General features: G+C 32.4%; 2 protein-coding genes across 2 annotated transcripts in view; one reads left to right on the forward strand and one right to left on the reverse strand.

The window, feature by feature from the left end:
• Positions 1–3,813: 3,813 nt before the first annotated feature.
• Positions 3,814–8,301, reverse strand: LOC139099092 (cell division control protein 42 homolog). Its single transcript, XM_070651490.1, has 3 exons — positions 8,123–8,301; positions 4,174–4,409; positions 3,814–4,112 (listed from the first exon to the last, which is right to left on the reverse strand). The coding sequence occupies exons 1-3, from the start codon at positions 8,227–8,229 to the stop codon at positions 3,883–3,885; spliced, it is 573 nt and encodes a 190-aa protein (XP_070507591.1). The 5' UTR covers positions 8,230–8,301; the 3' UTR covers positions 3,814–3,882.
• Positions 8,302–11,210: 2,909 nt separating this feature from the next.
• The window catches only part of LOC139099086 (uncharacterized), a 59,103-nt gene continuing 51,798 nt past the window's right edge, over positions 11,211–18,515 (forward strand). The window contains exon 1 of the mRNA XM_070651484.1: positions 11,211–11,507. The gene's annotated coding sequence lies outside the window, so the exon portion shown is untranslated. The remainder of the gene's footprint in view (positions 11,508–18,515) is intronic.

The following is an 18,515-nucleotide window of genomic DNA, read 5'->3' on the forward strand; positions in this document are numbered from 1 at the left end:
GTGGGTCTGCGGAATATGCTTTTTATATTTTTCGTCTCTATTTACCTTCGATAACTACCTATAAATGTCAGTTTCAAGCATTATCGCTTCGAGGAAAACGGAATCTTCATAGAACATACATGTAACATATTATATCCTCCAAGAAGGTTATCATATATTATTAAAATGCTCCAAGATATAACTTAGAGGCGTTCAAGTGATATATTTTTGGTGAAAATATGGAAGTAGAAGGTCGGAAGTTATAAATATTGAGGATATCTTTAAGAATAATTTTCACTTACTCAAAAATGTGTTTGTTTTGGGTGGTTTGAAGGATGCTTAGGAGAACCATGCATGAATAAACTTTTCCGGGTGACACAAATGAAGATGGTCACGGCTACAGTACTTTTAAGTCTCTAGGTAACACCATATGACTGCCATATATGGACGGCTTTGATTAGATGCCTTCTTGTGCATGTTAAATTATGACACATGTGGCAGTGACGTAAACGCAACATAATAGCCACTTGGACGCAACATTGTAGCCACTTGGACGCAACATTATAACCACTTGGACGCAACATTGTAGCCACTTGGACGCAACTTGGAAGCAACATGGAAGCCCCTTTGACACTATATGGCAGCCACTTGGACACAACATGGAAGCCAGTTGGACCCAACATTGAAGTCACTTAGACACAACATAGAAGCTACAAGAATGCAACATATAAGCCACTTGGATGCAACCTTAAAACCACCATATGACAGTCGCTTGAACGCAACATGGCAACCATTTGGACTTCATATGGTAGATATTTGAACGACATATGACAGACACTTTCACGTCAATTTCACGCTTCCATGAATAATTTGTGTCGATCGGGCATTTAAACCTTCATTTTCAATTCGAGTTTATCATCAGTAAGTTTGCAATAACTAGCTTAGCTTTGAAAATAAAAAATAGTTGGAGTATGTTATTGAATGATATATGTAGTAGGCAGGATACATCCACGTCATCTTGTTAACAGAAAAAACGACACGAGAACGTGTGGATGTTGTAAAGTACGTATTTTTTAATATAAATTGATTGATCAAAGTAAGCATTGAAATGTTGTTAATGTTTATTAAAATCTCCATCGAAACGCTGAATTATTATTGAAATTGTGATTAAAGATAAGATGAGAGGTTAAAGCCAAATTGAGTTTGCCCTAGTTTGATTAGAACTGATTGAAATTTGTATAAAATGTTATACTTCACAAGTGCTTGCAGAAATTAATTCAATGCAAATTTTAATCGGTTTTTAACGAACTCAAGTCGACTTCGATCTCTGGATTAGATGATTGGTCGATACAATGACGACTGTCTTACGGCTAGAAACGAGATTTGCTGCAGTGTACTGCTCGGAATTCAAATAATGCAAATTATTTGATTAAATCAAGAATTTGCGAAGATAATTGATGAAGTACATATTTTGAAAAGGAACTACGAGAACCCTGACAAGAACTTAATTAAGTAGGCAATACTTTTTGAGGTTAGTGGTCAAACTTGGTAGAGCTGTTGGTTGTTTAGGTGAAATTCTTCAATTTGCAAGGGGTTTTCGTGAAAATATCCCAAAAATCGGCTATGCCTCTATGTCTAAGCATTTCCATCCAAAATCTTCATTTTCTTATAAAAGAATCAATCATTTTGGACATTAAGTGCCTTAAAACCTCAAAATCCAGCCTGTTGAATGATATTTCAACATTTTTTGTCTTAGTTGGCTTTGATATTGTGAAAAGTCAGTTTATTGAAGTTTATTGAAGATCATTCATTGCATTGGAGAAATAAAGCATTATATATTTTTTAAACTAGATACAGTCCACTGAAGTTTGATTATATCAAAACGCTATCGTTTTTTACAGCCATTGCCATGCATTTCAGGTCAATATTTTGTCTGTTCTGCTTCATCTAAAATTTAATAAGGATCACCATAAATACGGAAAAGTTTTAGTTCCCAAAGTAGCAACACCTTTGATATGCTAAAATCCATCACTCTATCCACAAAGAAAAGGCTAACAAAGAATTATAAAAATTTATTAAACTTGAGTTTAGTGTCACCCATAAGGTCAATTGCTTGCTGAACTGTTTTTTATGCATAAAAAGAAATTGGAATTGGACACAAGAAAGCTTTATGGAACCGGACAGGAAAGAAAAAAAAATCAATTTAATACAAATGTAACTTAATGACATTATATATTCGTGACATGTACACAAATGTACAAGCATTCACAAGAAATTCCATTTTCTACTAAATGCAGTGTTAGATTGGAAGATGAAATTACTTACCCTTATCATCACGCACGGAACCAAAGTGGAGTGGAGGCAAAAAAAAAAGCAATTTAGTTTTTGATGTTGATTAATTACGATATCCAATTTTGGGAAAGGATAGTAAGGCCGACACACGTGCTAATAAGTCCATCGTACAGGATCAATGAATTCAGTTCCGATGATCGACATGAACATCAAATTTATTTCGTTGAGTGACGTCCAAAAAGTTTGAAATGTGCTTGATTTATTTCGCATAATCAACTCGATACATCCTAACTGCTTACAAGAAGCATTATCAGCAGCATGTAAAAAAAATGAACAGCATGATGCTTGGGAAAATACCCATACTGCTCGTGGAGATTAATGTGAATCTTAAATTTGATGCTGAGATCAAACGAGAGGTTAAAGACTCAACGTGGAATTAGTTTACAGCTTGATGTAATTTTTCTCACCTTACAAATTTCATTTTGAATATTTTGAATATTTATTAGCATTGTCTAGACCAGTCGAGACTGTGCATACTTTTTGTTCCATATTATTGATGATTTGTTCTTATTCATTTTGCCCTTGGGTAGTAACAGGGGTATTTTTATTGCAGTTTCTAGTTCAGCACCTATTAATTTAGGGACACTTTTACAGGTACATAAGTATTTTACCAGGGCAATTACCCCAACTAGAGTCAATAATTTTAAATCTAAGTATTTTTACCGTGAAGCAGGTACTAAGATTACCCCAGTTCACTAGGGTAGTTTTACCCCGAGGCAATAACGCTGGGTAGTTTGGGTATTTTTATCTTAGGAGTAAGGATCAGGCTCCAGCGGGTAGGCCAAACCCCGCGACTTATTTTTAACCCTAGAGCAGTTCTCTAGGGCGTAATTTTAATCTAGGGTGATTCCGGGGGTATTTTTACCCAGCAGTCGGCTGTTATTAGGGTATTTTTAACCTACGGGTAGTTACACAGAGTTTTTTATCCTTGCAGAAGTTTTAGGAGTATATTTCCCCTAGAGTCCCTAACAGACAATAAGCATTCTCACCTAATTGAGAGCGCTCTCACTTAGCGTGCCTTGTCTGTTCGAGGGAAGCTACAGGGGTCTCAAAAAAGTCTTAAAATGTAATCCAGAAAAGAGTGGGTCGAAACCACATTCACTTATTTTAGACAATATTCTTAAATTTCGATACAAAAATCCACATTTATATGTATCTGTCAAATGCTATCACATCATGCTGCCTGTGAACAGTGCAAAATTTCTATTAATATGAAATGTCAAAATCTATCTATAAATTCATGTCAATTTATGACCCACTTAGTAACAAAAACTCTTTAAATCCGTCGAATTTCAAAAGCTTACAACCCACAGTTAAACTGAACAGCTGCCATCAACTACTCATCATCAAAATTACCCCGGAAATAGAAAAACTCCAGTTGTTATCCTCATTCAAATTTTTGATTAAAAATATTCACTATGATGTATTATAACTAATTTTAACCATCCATCCCTTTAAATGTCCGTCGGAAATGTTAACACATTTTTTAATATGGAAAAATAAGATTTATTTTATAGCAGTAACAGTAACAGGCATGATAAAAACTCAAATTCATGACTGACAGCATGTAAAACACGAATCCTTTTTCTTATTCTCAACAATTGGTCCATTAAATGAAGCACGTAGTGCTTCTTCAATCGTATCTTTAATGTGGACATTTTTCTTAGCTGAACACTCGATAAAACGATTTGCACAAATTCGTTGAGCAAGGCCTTCACCTTCTTCTGTTGTTATTAATGGCTTACGGTATGTTGGATCATCTCTTAAGTCAATTTTCGTACCTGAATGTGGAAGAAAATTCATGAAATTTAAATGCTATAATCTTCGTTAGAGCCTTCTTACCGACTAAAATAAATGGAATTGGCCAATTGTCTATCTGCTTCAATTCAGGCATCCATTTATTATATATATTATTAAATGATGCATGATTCTCTATACCATAGCATAATATGAATGCTTTTGCATCTTTATAAAACAACCTTCGTACCCTCTCATAATCCTCTTGTCCCGCGGTGTCAATTAACTTTAAAACATAATTTTTTCCATTTAACATCACGTCAAAATCTTCCTTGTCGTAGCTGTAATTATTCACAATTATGATAATTTTTTTTAGCACATTTACAGAAACTTTTTTTAATTTTTTTTTTTCCTTAATTATATTGTCATTTTGTGTAATGGTCTGTCAGTTTGTCTGGTATACTTACCTGTACCTCCAACCCATCCTTCTTCTTCTTCTTTAAAGGAATAAGTGAAGGAACCGTACTTAGAGCTTTTATAAGAATGTATATAAAGCCTTATTTGTCTTAAACTTAAGACAAAGTTGATGGATAATCTGGTGTCAGAGCAGTTTGGCAATGTGAGAGTAAGGTCTGAGGAACAGATCGGAAATCTGTATCACTCTTTTGTCATATAATAGGTTCGATTCTGCCAGAAGTCGACTTCTAAGAATTTTATAGAGTGGCTTAACATGTTTAAGGACTCACACATTTCTCACAACCCTTTTGACCCTTAAATGGGTTCGATTCCAAGAAGGCGACTGTGTGAAGAACAACCCATAAAAATGTCTTGATAACAACCCATATTTTCTCACACATTGCTCACACATAGTTGCTCAGTCCATTAAATACTTGGTCATATACAATTAACAGAGTATTTACAGTGCCCCACGGTACACAAGTTGGCAACCATTGGTCATACATAAACTAGCATTGAAAGACGATGGTAAAAAATTGCGCACCCAAAGTTCAGTTTCGACAAATCTCATACCCAAACTAGATTTCAATTAGCAAATCTAGTAGTAAGATTCCTTTTATAGAGAATAGGTCTAGCTTCAAGTGGAAGGTTCGATGAGCAGGAAACCATGACAGAGCTCTACCAAAATTTCCCAAATAACACGAAATTCGGTGCCGCCGTGTCAATGATAGAATTGCTCAGAGCTCGTCTGGAGAATCTGTCGAAATCGAGACTTTGGGAAACCATACCTAGACATCATTTGCAGATGACACCAACTACCGATGTCACACCAGTAATAAACATACAAGTGTTCCATACACATCTGTTTGTCATCTTCTTAACTATTATTACTTCGATTACCGCACAGCTTAGTAATATTTTTTACCAATTATATTCTTTGAACCAGCACTTTTCTTAGTAGTCTTCGTCTAACCTTGCTGTATAAATTGCTTTTGAACTTGTGCATCTTAAGGGAAATCGATAGAAACCGTCTGTGAACATTTATGTCAAAAATGTATCACACAGAGAGATTATACACAGTCAACGCACAAATGGTGACTCACAAAAATGTCATAAGAAAAAGATAAGATTTTGCTTGGGATTTAGCACACAAAATAGAAATGGAATTTATCATAAGAGAGAATTGCCGTCATTGAATAAAGTATGATATTTCTGTAAATCCTTTTTTTCTGTGTCTTTTTAGCTTACATAAATTTTTGTTCTGTATGATTTAAAATCACATGAATAATATTTGTGGAATTTAATGGAAATATTCTACATGTCTTTACATCCGGGCAGCATATTAAGGGGCTGATATGTCGCAGTATTAATGGTAAGACGCAAACTGGCATTGACGGCACCATTAAAAAAAACGTTCACCCAGAACTCGAGGTCGATACACTTGAACTCGACTCGACTCGGTTTCGAGCTCTGCCATAACCTAGTCAGATCATTGAGATCCAGAGCTGCGCTAGAGCGTTTCGCGGCTAATGATTGTTTAACAAGGGGGTGTGTCTGACCTCGGTACTCGGTGGGATTTCAGGGATTATAGTTTATAGTGGGATCAGAACCTCCTCTTTGAGGAGGCTATTGACTGGTAATTGTCTTTATAAAATTCAAAAAAAAGGACAATTGAAAAAGTTTGTATTGCCGAGTCTCGAACCCATGACCGCTTGATCGATATCACAATAATTAGGTACCAAAGCTCCAAACCATTCCGCCACCGAGCCACCCCGACGGCAACTTTACAGCTGATTTTGTCCCATTTTAAAGCAATTCTCAGAATTGTGCAGCTCGGGACATCCATGTCATTTGCTTGGGAAGCATTAAATGTAACTCATTAATATTAATGGGTGATGACGATGTAATGGATTCAATTAAAAACTTTGATGAATCAGATAAAAAGTTGGTAAATTCACAGACAGAATCAGAATGAAAAATCAACATTTTTTTTGTCAATTTAATTTAATTCTTTAAATATATTCAAATTTATTTTAAATTAAAATCACAGGAGACGGGTTTGATTCTCATTTAGAGAAGGTATTTTTTTTAGAGGGATTTTGGCGTCAAATTGTAATTTGAAAGGATTAGAGAAGCAATTGCTTCATTTTAGTTTTCAGTTCTCAATTTGGAAGTAATGTAATGAAATTTTATTTCCGACCTTTTTGGTCAGGTTTATTGACTTTAACTTTAATGGTCAATTTCATTACTGCAAAATTGGTAAAATTGTGAATTTAATAACTTAATTTTGAATTTGAATGGAAAAGTTGAAAAATTTACAATTAAACAGCTCTTTATGGGAACGTTCGGAAATTACGTAATATTAAATTTTGTTGAAGAATCAATATTTTGAAACATTTTAAATTTGAAAAAATTAAATTTTCAGAAATAAATTTTTAAATTTTAAAAACTTAAAAACAAAAAAAAAATTGAAATTTTAGAAAACAATTTTAAAACTTAAAAAAATTGAATTATAAAGACAAAAAAATTAAAAATTTGGAAAAGAAAAAAATTTTGAAAATTTATGCAGTTCTTCAGAAACAAAAACAAATTTTTTAATTTAAAAAAAGTTGAAATTTTAAAAAACAAAAAGTTTTGAAATTTTAAAAAACAAAAAATTTGTGAAATTTTAAAAACAAAAAAAAAACTTTGAAATTTTGAAATTTAAAAAAAAAAATTTAAAAATTTTAAAAAACAAAAAAAAAAAAAAAATAGAAAATTTAAAAGATAGTTTTAAAATTTTTGAAAGAAAAATTTGAAATTTAAAAAAAAAAAAAAGAAAATTTAAAAAAAAAAAAATTTGAAAATTTAAATAACAAATTTTTTAAATTTTGAAAATTGAAAATTTTAAAAAGCGTGAGAGATTTTAAATTTAAAAAATTTTCTGTTTTTTTTAAATTTAAAAATTTTGGTTTTTAATATTGCAATAATTTTTGTTTTTAAAATTTCAAAATTTTTTAAGTTTTTTAAAATTTCAAAATTTTTTATTTTTTAAAATTCTAATTTTTTTTTTAAATTTGAAATTTCAAAATTTTTTGAATTTTTACAATAAAATTTCAAAATTTTTTTTCCAAATTTTTTATATTTTAAAGTTTTAAAGTTTTTTAAATTTGAAACTTGAATTTTTAAAAAAATTTAAAATTTGAATTTTCGAATTTAATTTTGTTTAAAATTTAAAAAAATTTTTAAATTTTAAAACGGTTCTTAAATAAGTTTTAAAACAGATTTTTAACTAACTTTTCTTCTGCATAGATGTATTTTTATATACAATCTATATCTTCTATATAAATAGCTGCAATAAATCTTATACTTTCAGTCACCAAAAGAGCTGTTGCTTTTGTAGTAAGTAACTAGCAATTAATATACTTCAATACAGTATCACAAACTTTAGTAATTTAAAAAAAAACTTCCATCGACTTCATTCCATTCTCATTAAAATCACTCTTTTTTCTATTTCCTAAAGGTAATGTCAAGTTCACTAGCTATGAATCACTGTTCTTACATAGATCAACTTATTATTCTATAAAATTCAATGAAATTCAACATCATTTAAACTTACACTGTAGGTACATAACTTTCCAGAAAAGTTTCATTTGAATAGCAATGAAGTAGACAGGTCTTTCCCACTGTACCATCGCCAATTATCACAATGTTTATGGTATCCATTAGGAATTCCTTCAAGTTTGTAACTCAGACTGCAAATTCTGTCACTTTAAAAATTGTATTTTAGAGGAATTACGGTGTGACACTGATAAGATAAGCTGAATAAAGCATTGTTGACACATTTTTTATCGATGTATTTAATTTTAAATTTAATTTTATCGTTTTTTGATTACGACTGTGTGAAGGAAATGGCAACTTGACATCCTAGTCTTAAAATATCATTTGAAGCTATTGCTAAATTATAAATAACGAGAATTGTTGATTGAAGAAGATATAATCGTTATGAATATGTCATGAGCAGTGCTATAAACATATTTAGACTAAAAATAGAGGATTTATTTATTTTAAGACATAATGTAAGGCTACAGCAAATTGAACTTGAATTGGATTTGTAATTTACGCTTTAAACAGAAGGTCAAGATCGTCCTGCGGAATTTTTATTAAGGAGGGAAAAAAATCTAGAAATGTCAAGAACCGTATGCGGTGTGGGATACAGGTTAAGGCTTACCACTAAGGTGTGCCGCAAAAAATAAAAGGTTGCCCACCACTGATCTAGAGTTACACCTTGAAAGGTCATTAGCCCAGAGAGAAGGGTATGGAGGGCAGGGGGTGTCTTTTGGCTTTATTTTGGATTGAATTCTAAATTGTCATGGGGCAAAATTGTCATGGGGCAAAATTGTCAGGGGGCAAAGTTGTCATGGGGCAAAATTGTCAGGGGGCAAAATTGTCATGGGGCAAAATTGTCAGGGGGCAAAATTGTCATGGGGCAAAATTGTCATGGGGCAAAATTGTCACAGGGCAGAGCTGTCAGGGGGAAATCTAGGGGTAAAGTTGACCGGGGAAAGAAGACAGGGGCGAGAGTTGTGAGGACTCGAATGTGGAAGCCACGGAGGACTTCATCCGGTGTTGAGGTTTAATTCCCAAAATGTTTCCAGAATTCTACTAAACCTATACCCACCTTCCTCACTCCATCTTAAAAAGTGAGGCTCGCTTTTTAAAGCTTCACCAAAAGAAATCTTCAATCTGAAAAAATAAATCTCTCATACAAATCACGTACAACAGTTGATTCTTATATCATGAATAATGCATACTCATTGTTTATTGCAAAGAAATCATTCATGCATCCTTGATATTGTCAACTTTTATTTTCATCTTTAAGAAATGTTCAAATTGAATGGAAAATGATTAATTCTCAGAAGAAATTATCGTACCGTCTGGCTTATGATCACAACATCATAACACTTTTGATTTAATTGATCACTTATTGATACTTGGAACATATTATCTTAATTAATCACTGCATCGTGCATTAATCTATGACATAATTCAATAAGCTAGAGATTTAATTAAATTAAGTGGTCAGTTGCTCGATGCGTTGGGAAAGTTCTTGCTTTTTCGAGAATACCTTATTCATACCTTCAAGCTATAGACTTATAAAAGGTGCTGTTTGGTTATTACATAACGCAAAGAACAGAAGGGATTGAGTTTTTGTTGGAATTTGTTTTAAAATTCTTGATTTTCTGAATAAGTTTTTGTCAGTGGAAGTAAAGCGGAAATTCTGAGGATCAAAAGCACTCATTTTCTTGCAATACGCAATAAAAGAATGACACTTTAAATGTACGATTCTGAGTTGTAGCTAGTGCTGTGACCCGGAGTAGAGCATATTAAGAGTCAACATCAAGACCTCTTGAATCAATCCACAGAAACGCACATGCAAAGCATTCATTTCTCTTTGTTCGTATTCAAATTATTCAAAAATTCCGTTCGTTTTATGGGATCCGTTCACTTATTACGTTACATAAAAAATCGACCATTTGAACCAAAATGGCACCACTCCCGCTTACATGCCTGACGTCATCCATTGTAGGACAGGGCTCGATTTCTTCCGTGACATGGAATTGTATATATACACTATGGGTGCGAAGCAGCAAAGGTACATCTGGTGTGGTAAAGTGGTATTACCTTTCCCGTACTAACGGTGTAATTATAACCCAGTATAGTGATATGATATTGATACACCAATGGTACGGTACAGGTGCACCATTTGTATGGAACAATAGTACTGGATTGATACAACCCTGGAGTACCATTTGAACGGGACAAATGTACCACTTTGTCAGATGTACCAGGTGTATCAGGTGTACCAGGTGTACTAGGTGCATCAGATGTACCAGGTGTACTAGGTGCATCAGGTGTACCAGATGCACTAGGTGCATCAGATGTACCAGGTGTACTAAGTGCATCAGGTGTACCAGATGCACCAGGTGTACCAGGTGTACCAGGTGTACCAGGTGTATCAGGTGTACCAGGAGCACCCGGTGTACCATCATACCGTACCCATGGTGTACCTATGCAGTCCCATACCTTGTGATGCAACACCGAACCACAGCCGTAGTAATCGACTTATGACCCATTCCTCCTTCCCCCTCCCCCATTAAAAGCTTCCGTAAAAGAAGTTAACGATTCATTATCCCTCAATACTTTTTTTCCCATTTTCATTCTGTCATGCAAATGTTATGTTGTTGTACATTCAAGTGTAGGAAATTAGTGAGCATAACGTGATAAAAATGAATTACGATTAAATTTTTCCGGCACGACTGCCTCATTTACTGCCACTCGAACACAATTGTACTTAAACAAAGCATATCCACCGAAGGGAAAAAGCAAAAAGGAAGCTTTAGTCTTGAGAAGTCACTTGAGTACAGCACACATATATAATTCAACTATGGATATTCAATCGTCGTGTTTCACCATAATCAACGGATGTAAATATTCTCTCACGTGGCCGGCTGCTCAATTTTTTTATTCTCTCATTTTTTACTACAAAACAGGCGAATTCCCAATTTATATCGCAGCGGAACCAAAACACAGAGAGAGAGAACCGAGAGAAGAGAATTCCTTTCATCTTCCCGAATTCGCTCCGATACGTATCGCTTAACATTTTTCAAGTCATACAGCATTTTTGTTTCAGTTTCGCGTAAGCTTTTGAATCGGCAGCATGGCTAAAATGAAACGGCAATTGATAGTTTAGTGACTGGAATTATTAAAAGATATAAGAATAAGGAAAAAGAATACCTCAAAAAATAATAAAATTTAAAAAAAGGAAGTTGATGGAAATTTTGTGGATGTTTTGAACCTTATTGTGTAGCTTAAATAAATATTTTTATAGTAAAGTGTATTTTTGAATATTAAAAAATTAAAATAAATATAAATAAATTTAATCAAGTGTTAAAAAAATTGTGCAATAATATTGGATAATCTGGGGATAAATTCTTAATAGTGTATGTATTAATTGACTTACTATCTGTTGAAATTGAATTGAAATGTGAATGAATTAAAATTGGATTAAATTGAATTATCAACCGTAAATTTATGATTGGATTAAATGCAAAGAGATTTGGACTAAATTGGAACTAAAATTAATTTATGAAACAGGAAAAAGGCCGGAAGAATTGAAATAAAAATTTAAAAAGATAAAAATTTAATTATTTTGAAAAATTTTAAGATTTAGAAATTTTAAAAAAAAATTTTAAAATTTCAGAATTTTAAACAATTTTAAAATTTAGATAAATTTAAAATTTGAATTTTAAAAATTTTAAAGTTTTGAATTCCAAAGATTTAAAATTTAGAACAAAGTTTTAAAATTTTGGAATTTAAAAAATTTTAAAAAAAATATTAAGATTTTGAATTTTAAAAATTTTAAAATTTAAGAATTTTAAAAAATTTTGAATTTTAGAATTTTAAACAAGCTTTAAAATTGAAAAATCGAGAAATTTTAAATGTTTTAACATTTGGAATTTTATTTTTTAAAAAGTTCAAAATTTTGAATTTTAAAACAGTTTAAAATTTTGAATTTTAAAAAAATTTAAAATTTTAAAACTTAAAATTATAAAAAATTTAAAAATTTGAATTTAAAAAATTTTTAAAATTTTAAAATTAAATTTTAAAAAATTTTAAAATTTGAAATTTAAAAATTTTGAAATTTAGAGATTTAAAAAGTTATAAAATTTTAAATTTTGAAAAGTTCCAAAATTTTGAATTTTAAAAGATTTAAAATTTAAATTTCAAATTTTAAACTTTCAGAGTAAATTTTCGAAAAATTCGAAATTTTAACAATTATTAAAATATCAAAATTCAAATTCCAAGTAAATATTATCCTTTTAATTTCCTTCATTATCAAACGAGAATGTTTTCAATTTTTTTTACACAAACTTCCGCATTTGTTCCGACAAACATTTTATTATTATAAAATTGTCTATAGCACACCAATAACATAACAAATTTAACTTGTAAAAAACCACCTGTAAAAACAATAGTTTTTTGTTTTTTGGACTTTTTAGTTAGTTTTTAAAGTTTAAAATTATCTGTAAAGTTACTATTTTTATTAAAAAAGTTTGCGGCACAATTAAGTATTGTCAAAGACACACCTCTAGTTTATAGTGTAGTAGAATGATTGTATCGGGAAAAAATACTAAATTTAATTAATTTGGCAATATATTCGGCCAAGACCTGGATTTCCTGCATTTATATACACAGACTTCCTTTTCTAAGCTTTATATTATTGTTCAAAATGCGTTTTTTGTCTGCTGACCGGCAATTTTTAATGAATCCTAATATATTCGCAATTAGCAATGCAATCATTATCAATACTCAATTGCTTCCTGAAGGTAATTTTCATCTCTACTAAAAGTTTGCTCTTTGGTCGGCATAAATGTAAAAAGCTTTGATTTAATTAGCTCTTTTCCTGTATTCAGAAATCAGAAGGTTTCATTCAATTGTGAAATGTATGAAATGTTATACTTCACACGAACCAGCAGAAAAATAATTCTTTGCAAATTTTAATCCATTTGGGGCAATGTGTGGACCAAAAATCTCAAAACATTCGAAAAATAGCACTTTTTGAAAATTAGCTTAGGGATATGCAAAGAAATTTCAAAAAACATGACAACAAGTGTTGGATTTAGGGTTTTCAATCTTGGGATGGAATTGTATGTAATTCCGGAATTCTGTACATTTTGATCTCAGAATTGAAAAACAAGTTTGGATATTTTGGGATTTTTGATAGTTTCCACTCCTTGGTTTCAAGCGAACTCAAATCGGCTTTTTACTTATTTCCTTTGCTTCGTTGGAAGGGGTGTACTTGGCTTACTTGGAAGGGGCGTACTTGGGCCCATTGCCGCGTTCAAGTCGACTTCTACCTCTGTTTTATTATACTGTCAGACCTTGAAGTTGACTCGAAATTTCTTTGAAGAATTAGACTCATGTCGACTCGAATCCATATAAATTTTAAATCTACTTCCATCTCTGATTGTACTTATTATCCTAATTATTCATGCTGATAATCATTTCCGAGAAGAACAAAAGTTCTTAAAAGAAGAAAATTCAAATTAAAATTTTCCAATTTTTCATGCTCAGTGAATCCCTTTAAAATTCTTTAATTCCTTACAAGATCGTTGAATCCTCTGAAAAGAATTTAATTTAAGCTGTGACGCATTAAAGATTTAAAGATGTGTGTAAGAAAAGTTGTGTCTCTTCTGTTACTTTGCTGCAGCAGCGTTAATTTAATCAATTTAATATCATTATTTTGTTTTGATGGAAAAGCGAAACAACAACAGAACTGAACGTGTCTCTTGACATGTGCTTTATGCTGTATTTTATCACAAACAATTTTTAAGTTTGTTGAATCCATTAAAATTTATGTAAAACATAAGATAAAGTTCGAATTTGCTCAAGAATGTGGAAATTGTCCTGGAAGCAGACGACGTAGAAATTGTGAAAAATACAGTCCCAGGTTCCATATTCATTTCCATTGTACACTGAATCATACATTACCATTGTTGCATTTGCAGTGGATTCAGACACCGCCAACACCATTCCCCTCCCACTCTCTTTCCCGTTCTTTCAAGAAATTATTCAGTTTGCTAGGATTTATCGCAGCAAAAAGTCCAAAAAATGTCAAAAAGTCTTCGTCTCATTGATCGAGTGTCTTAAGCGCATTCTTACTCAGCCTCTCTGTTCCGTCGTAAATTGAAATTTGTAAATAAAGGATACTTATTAATTACCCAGCAAATCAGAATTTATTAAACCGAAATTAAGCACAATAAAATACAAATAAGCAAGCAATTGAAAATGACCTGGAAATTGTATGAAAATTAACCGTTAAATTTATTTTGAAAATTAACGGTCGAAAAAAATTCAAAATTTCAAGGGGCTAAAAACACGTGAATTTTTTGTATGAAAAATTGAAAAATCATTAATTAAAGCATTTAACCATGGTTTTAAGCTACCAAATAATAATAAGACATTTAACTCAATAGTGCAGAACTAACGCTTCAAACCGGATTCTTAACGATGTCTAACCTTGTTGAGATTTTGACTCACCCAGACATCCAACCGATCAAAGAATGCTTTCTCAAAATCCCAGTTCCGATAAACTTCTGGGACCGGGATTGAAATTTTCGGGATTCAGAGATTTTTTGGATATCCTGATTCCGATAACGAGAAAAATATTCTTACTTACTCAAGCTGGAACCATGCTCCGACTTGGAGCCTAGGTTGCTACAAAAGGGCAGAGTTGTTACTTCCATCTGACTCTGTTGCTGCCTGTATCACAAAGCTTGTACATATTCACAATTTTGAAATCTAACTGACATTCCTTCATTACCGTCCTACGCCATGTTGCTCTTGGAGCACCTGGACGCCTTTTCCCCCGTGGGTTCCAACCAAGGGCAGTATAGCAAGCTTGTGTCTCACCCCCAGCTATCACACTATACATATAGAAAGAATATATCATAGTGAAATTATTTAAAAAGGCGGTAAAACCTCCTCAATTTCTGACTACGCTTTTGGCTACCACAGCACACTTAACAAGTCCTAAAAGTCTGTAAACAAAATTCCTTCAACAAATCATTTAATTCTTAAACAAATAAAATCTCATTAAAATGTTAAGCGATCTGTCATGTCAGACAGGTGATGCATAATGTCATCACGACATCAAGCAAGCATGCTTATTGCCTTTGTTCGGAGTTCACAATTGAGAAGGTATTCTAATGTACATGTCAATTGCATTATTGCCCAAACTTTTTCGTGTCACGGCACGTCTTGGTAGTAAGCTACGACCGAAACTGAACATATTAGCATTATGCAGCACTGCCACATTAGTGCGTCGTGTCACACAATTTAAGCATCACTGCTTTTAATGTTCAAGTCATTCACTTTCAATAGATAATAGGCACTAAAATATATGAAGAAGCAAGTTAAAATTGAAGACACACGAAGAAGTTGTGACGCTATAAGTTAATATTTAAACAGCTTTTATTCCTTCATTTATGGAAAAAGAATTTTTTGTTTTTCAATGTCGACTTTAAGACTTTAATATAAAGTTTGACGGTGTGCTTCTTCATTCATTGCACACTTTTGGATATTCTTCGTTTTAAATGATTACTTTGTTACAATTCTTGAATAATTCATACAAAAGCTGCAAGGATACAATGTAATTAATCACTTTTTGATCGGTCGGCGCGACCTTATAAGGCTGTTTGGAATGACAGCAGACGTCTATAGGTGACCAAATGAAGAAGGAATCGCCTGGAGCTTTAAAGGTTCCGAAAAATCTCATATGAGCACCAAATGAGAAGGTCCCTATTTTTGACAGCCATATAGACAGCAAACGGAAGCGGCTTTCCACATTGTGTCGCTCTGGCTCATCTAAATCTATTTAAGGAGGTTTTGAGGCATTAAAGGTTCCGTATTGAGCCTTTATCATTTGTGTCGCTCGGGTTGACACCTGAGAAAGAAATCGCATGAATCCATATGGCCCCGTCACGGACACATTTATGAACACTGTAATTGGCACACATTGAAATGTTGCCATCTATGGTAACGATGGCAGTATTCTTAGAACCAAATGGCAGCCATTTGGCGAAAATAATTAAATTTGCCAATTGGATGCCACTTGGTTATAGGTCTACTGCCTCGTCACCATAGTGGCAACTATTCAATATGGGCTGATCGGACCCAAATAAAAGACACATCAATCCATATGACAGCTACTCTTTACGGCAGCCAAATTGAGGCGGACGTCATTTTATTGCAACAAATGTAACCATGGCGTAGTCTTTCGCAATTTGTGTTGCTCGGGATAACTTGTTGACAAAAAAAATGAGCAAATTTTAATACATTTAATCAATTTAGGTCATATTCATGCACATAAAGTTATTCAATTATTCAATTAAGTTAAAAAGTTGAAATGTTTAAATTCCAAATTTATCATAGAAATCCTTGCATTCCTCAACATGCTATGCTTCGCAGTTTTATATGCAAAAGCACACAAAATGCAAATTATCAACGTCAATTCTCATCATAATGGCATTCTGAATGATGTTCAAATAGCGAAAAAACTTTCAAATTGCGTTGAAAAAAATTCAAATTGCATCCAGGAATACGCGAATAATTAGCGAGGATCAAAATAGAAAAATTACTGATAAATTCGTTAATTAAATGAACATGTATTTCTGAAGAATTCCCACGCAAAATATGTAGTTTTGTTGATGGCTTTTTAGCTTCTGTCTGGGTCAATACAAACGCATATTTTTAAAGCTGTTTCATGTCTTCATGTTCCATCTCATTTATGTCAATCAATCTTGGTAAAGAAGCTTATCAAATGTCGAATAAAATGTGTTGCTGGACATTCTTTTGTTCTTTTACTTTGTTGAAATTGTGAAATGAGATTTGAAAAATTATTTTGAAATTTTCAAATTCTTCAAAATTTTTAAATTCTTCAAAATTTTCAAATTCTTCAAAATTTTCAAATTCTTCAAAATTTTTAAATTCTTCAAAATTTTCAAATTCTTCAAAATTTTTTCAAATTCTTCAAATTTTTCTAATTCTTCAAAATTTTCAAATTCTTCAAATTCTTCAAAATTTTCAACATTTTCAAAATTTTCAAATTTTTCAAATTCTTCAAAAATTTTCAAACTTTTTAAATTTTGCAAATTTCTAAAATTTTTCGAATTCTTCAAAATTTTCAAATTCTTGAAATCTTTCAAAAAAATTTTCAAATTCTTCAAAGTTTTTAAAAAATTCTTAAAATTTTCTAAATTCTTGAAAATTTTCAAATTCTTCAAAATTTTCAAATTCTTCAAAATTTTCAAATTCTTCAAAATTTTCAAATTCTTCAAATTCGTCAAAATTTTCAAAATTTTCGGATTTTCAAAATTTTCAAAATTTTCAAATTCTTCAAAATTTTCAAATTTCTTCAAAATTTTTAAAGTTTTAAAATTGTTCATAGACCAGTCCAGTAACCTATTATTTGACATTTCATCCACAATTTATTAATCTTCACCACAGGTGCCACTTCCATAAAATATAGACTACCACAGCCTCTAGCATTAATCAAAATACAATTACACATTTCCATGCGGTTCCCAAATAATATAACCTAAATTTTCATTCAGGATTACTATATGTAAATTTTAATTTGAAATTTATGTAAATCTAGCAATGCAATCAAATTGCCAAGCATTGCGTATCAAATTTCTGTGCCAATAAAAAGTAATATTTGCATTTTAAATTGCATTTCCATTAGCATTCTCACATGTGATGCAACAAGTGTTTAGTTCTACATCAACCTACATTTATAGTAATTTCATATCACGACGCTTCCTCAGGCGTAAGAGTTGAAAAGTTCATGTTTGTTATAGCTTTGAGCTTATTATCGATTACTGCTTATTGCTACTTATTATCGATATTATTGAGATCAAATTTTAATTGAAACTCAACAAATGGAGAGGCATGCGAACAGGTATGCAAACAGGCATGTGTGCTGGTATGCGGGCAGACATGGGGCAGGAATGCGGGAAAATATGCGGTCAGGCATGCGAACAGACATTTGGCATGTGGACTGGTATGCAAGAGGTCATGGGGACAGGTATACGAGCAGGCATGGGGACAGGAATGCGAGCAGGCATGGGGACAGGAATGCGAACAGGCATGGGATAAACATGCGAGCAGGTTTGTGAACAGGCATGTGGGCAGATAAGGAATGCTGGTAAACATGATAGCAGAAATGCGTATAAACATGCGAGTAGGCATGGAAACTGGCATGTGAATAGGCATGGGAACTGGCATGTGAATAGGCATGCGAACAGGCATGTGGACAGGCATTCGGTCAAGTATGCGAGCAGGTATAGGGACAGCATGAGAGTATGTATGCTGGCAATTATGCGATAAGTATGCGAGTAGGTATGCTGGCAAGCATGCAATAGGAATTCGAGTAGGTATGCTGGCAA

Source organism: Chironomus tepperi, unplaced genomic scaffold (genome assembly GCF_022539635.2).
Source record: "Chironomus tepperi strain 1889 unplaced genomic scaffold, CSIRO-AGI_Ctep_v1 contig_461, whole genome shotgun sequence".
Taxonomy (NCBI): Eukaryota; Metazoa; Arthropoda; class Insecta; order Diptera; family Chironomidae; genus Chironomus; species Chironomus tepperi.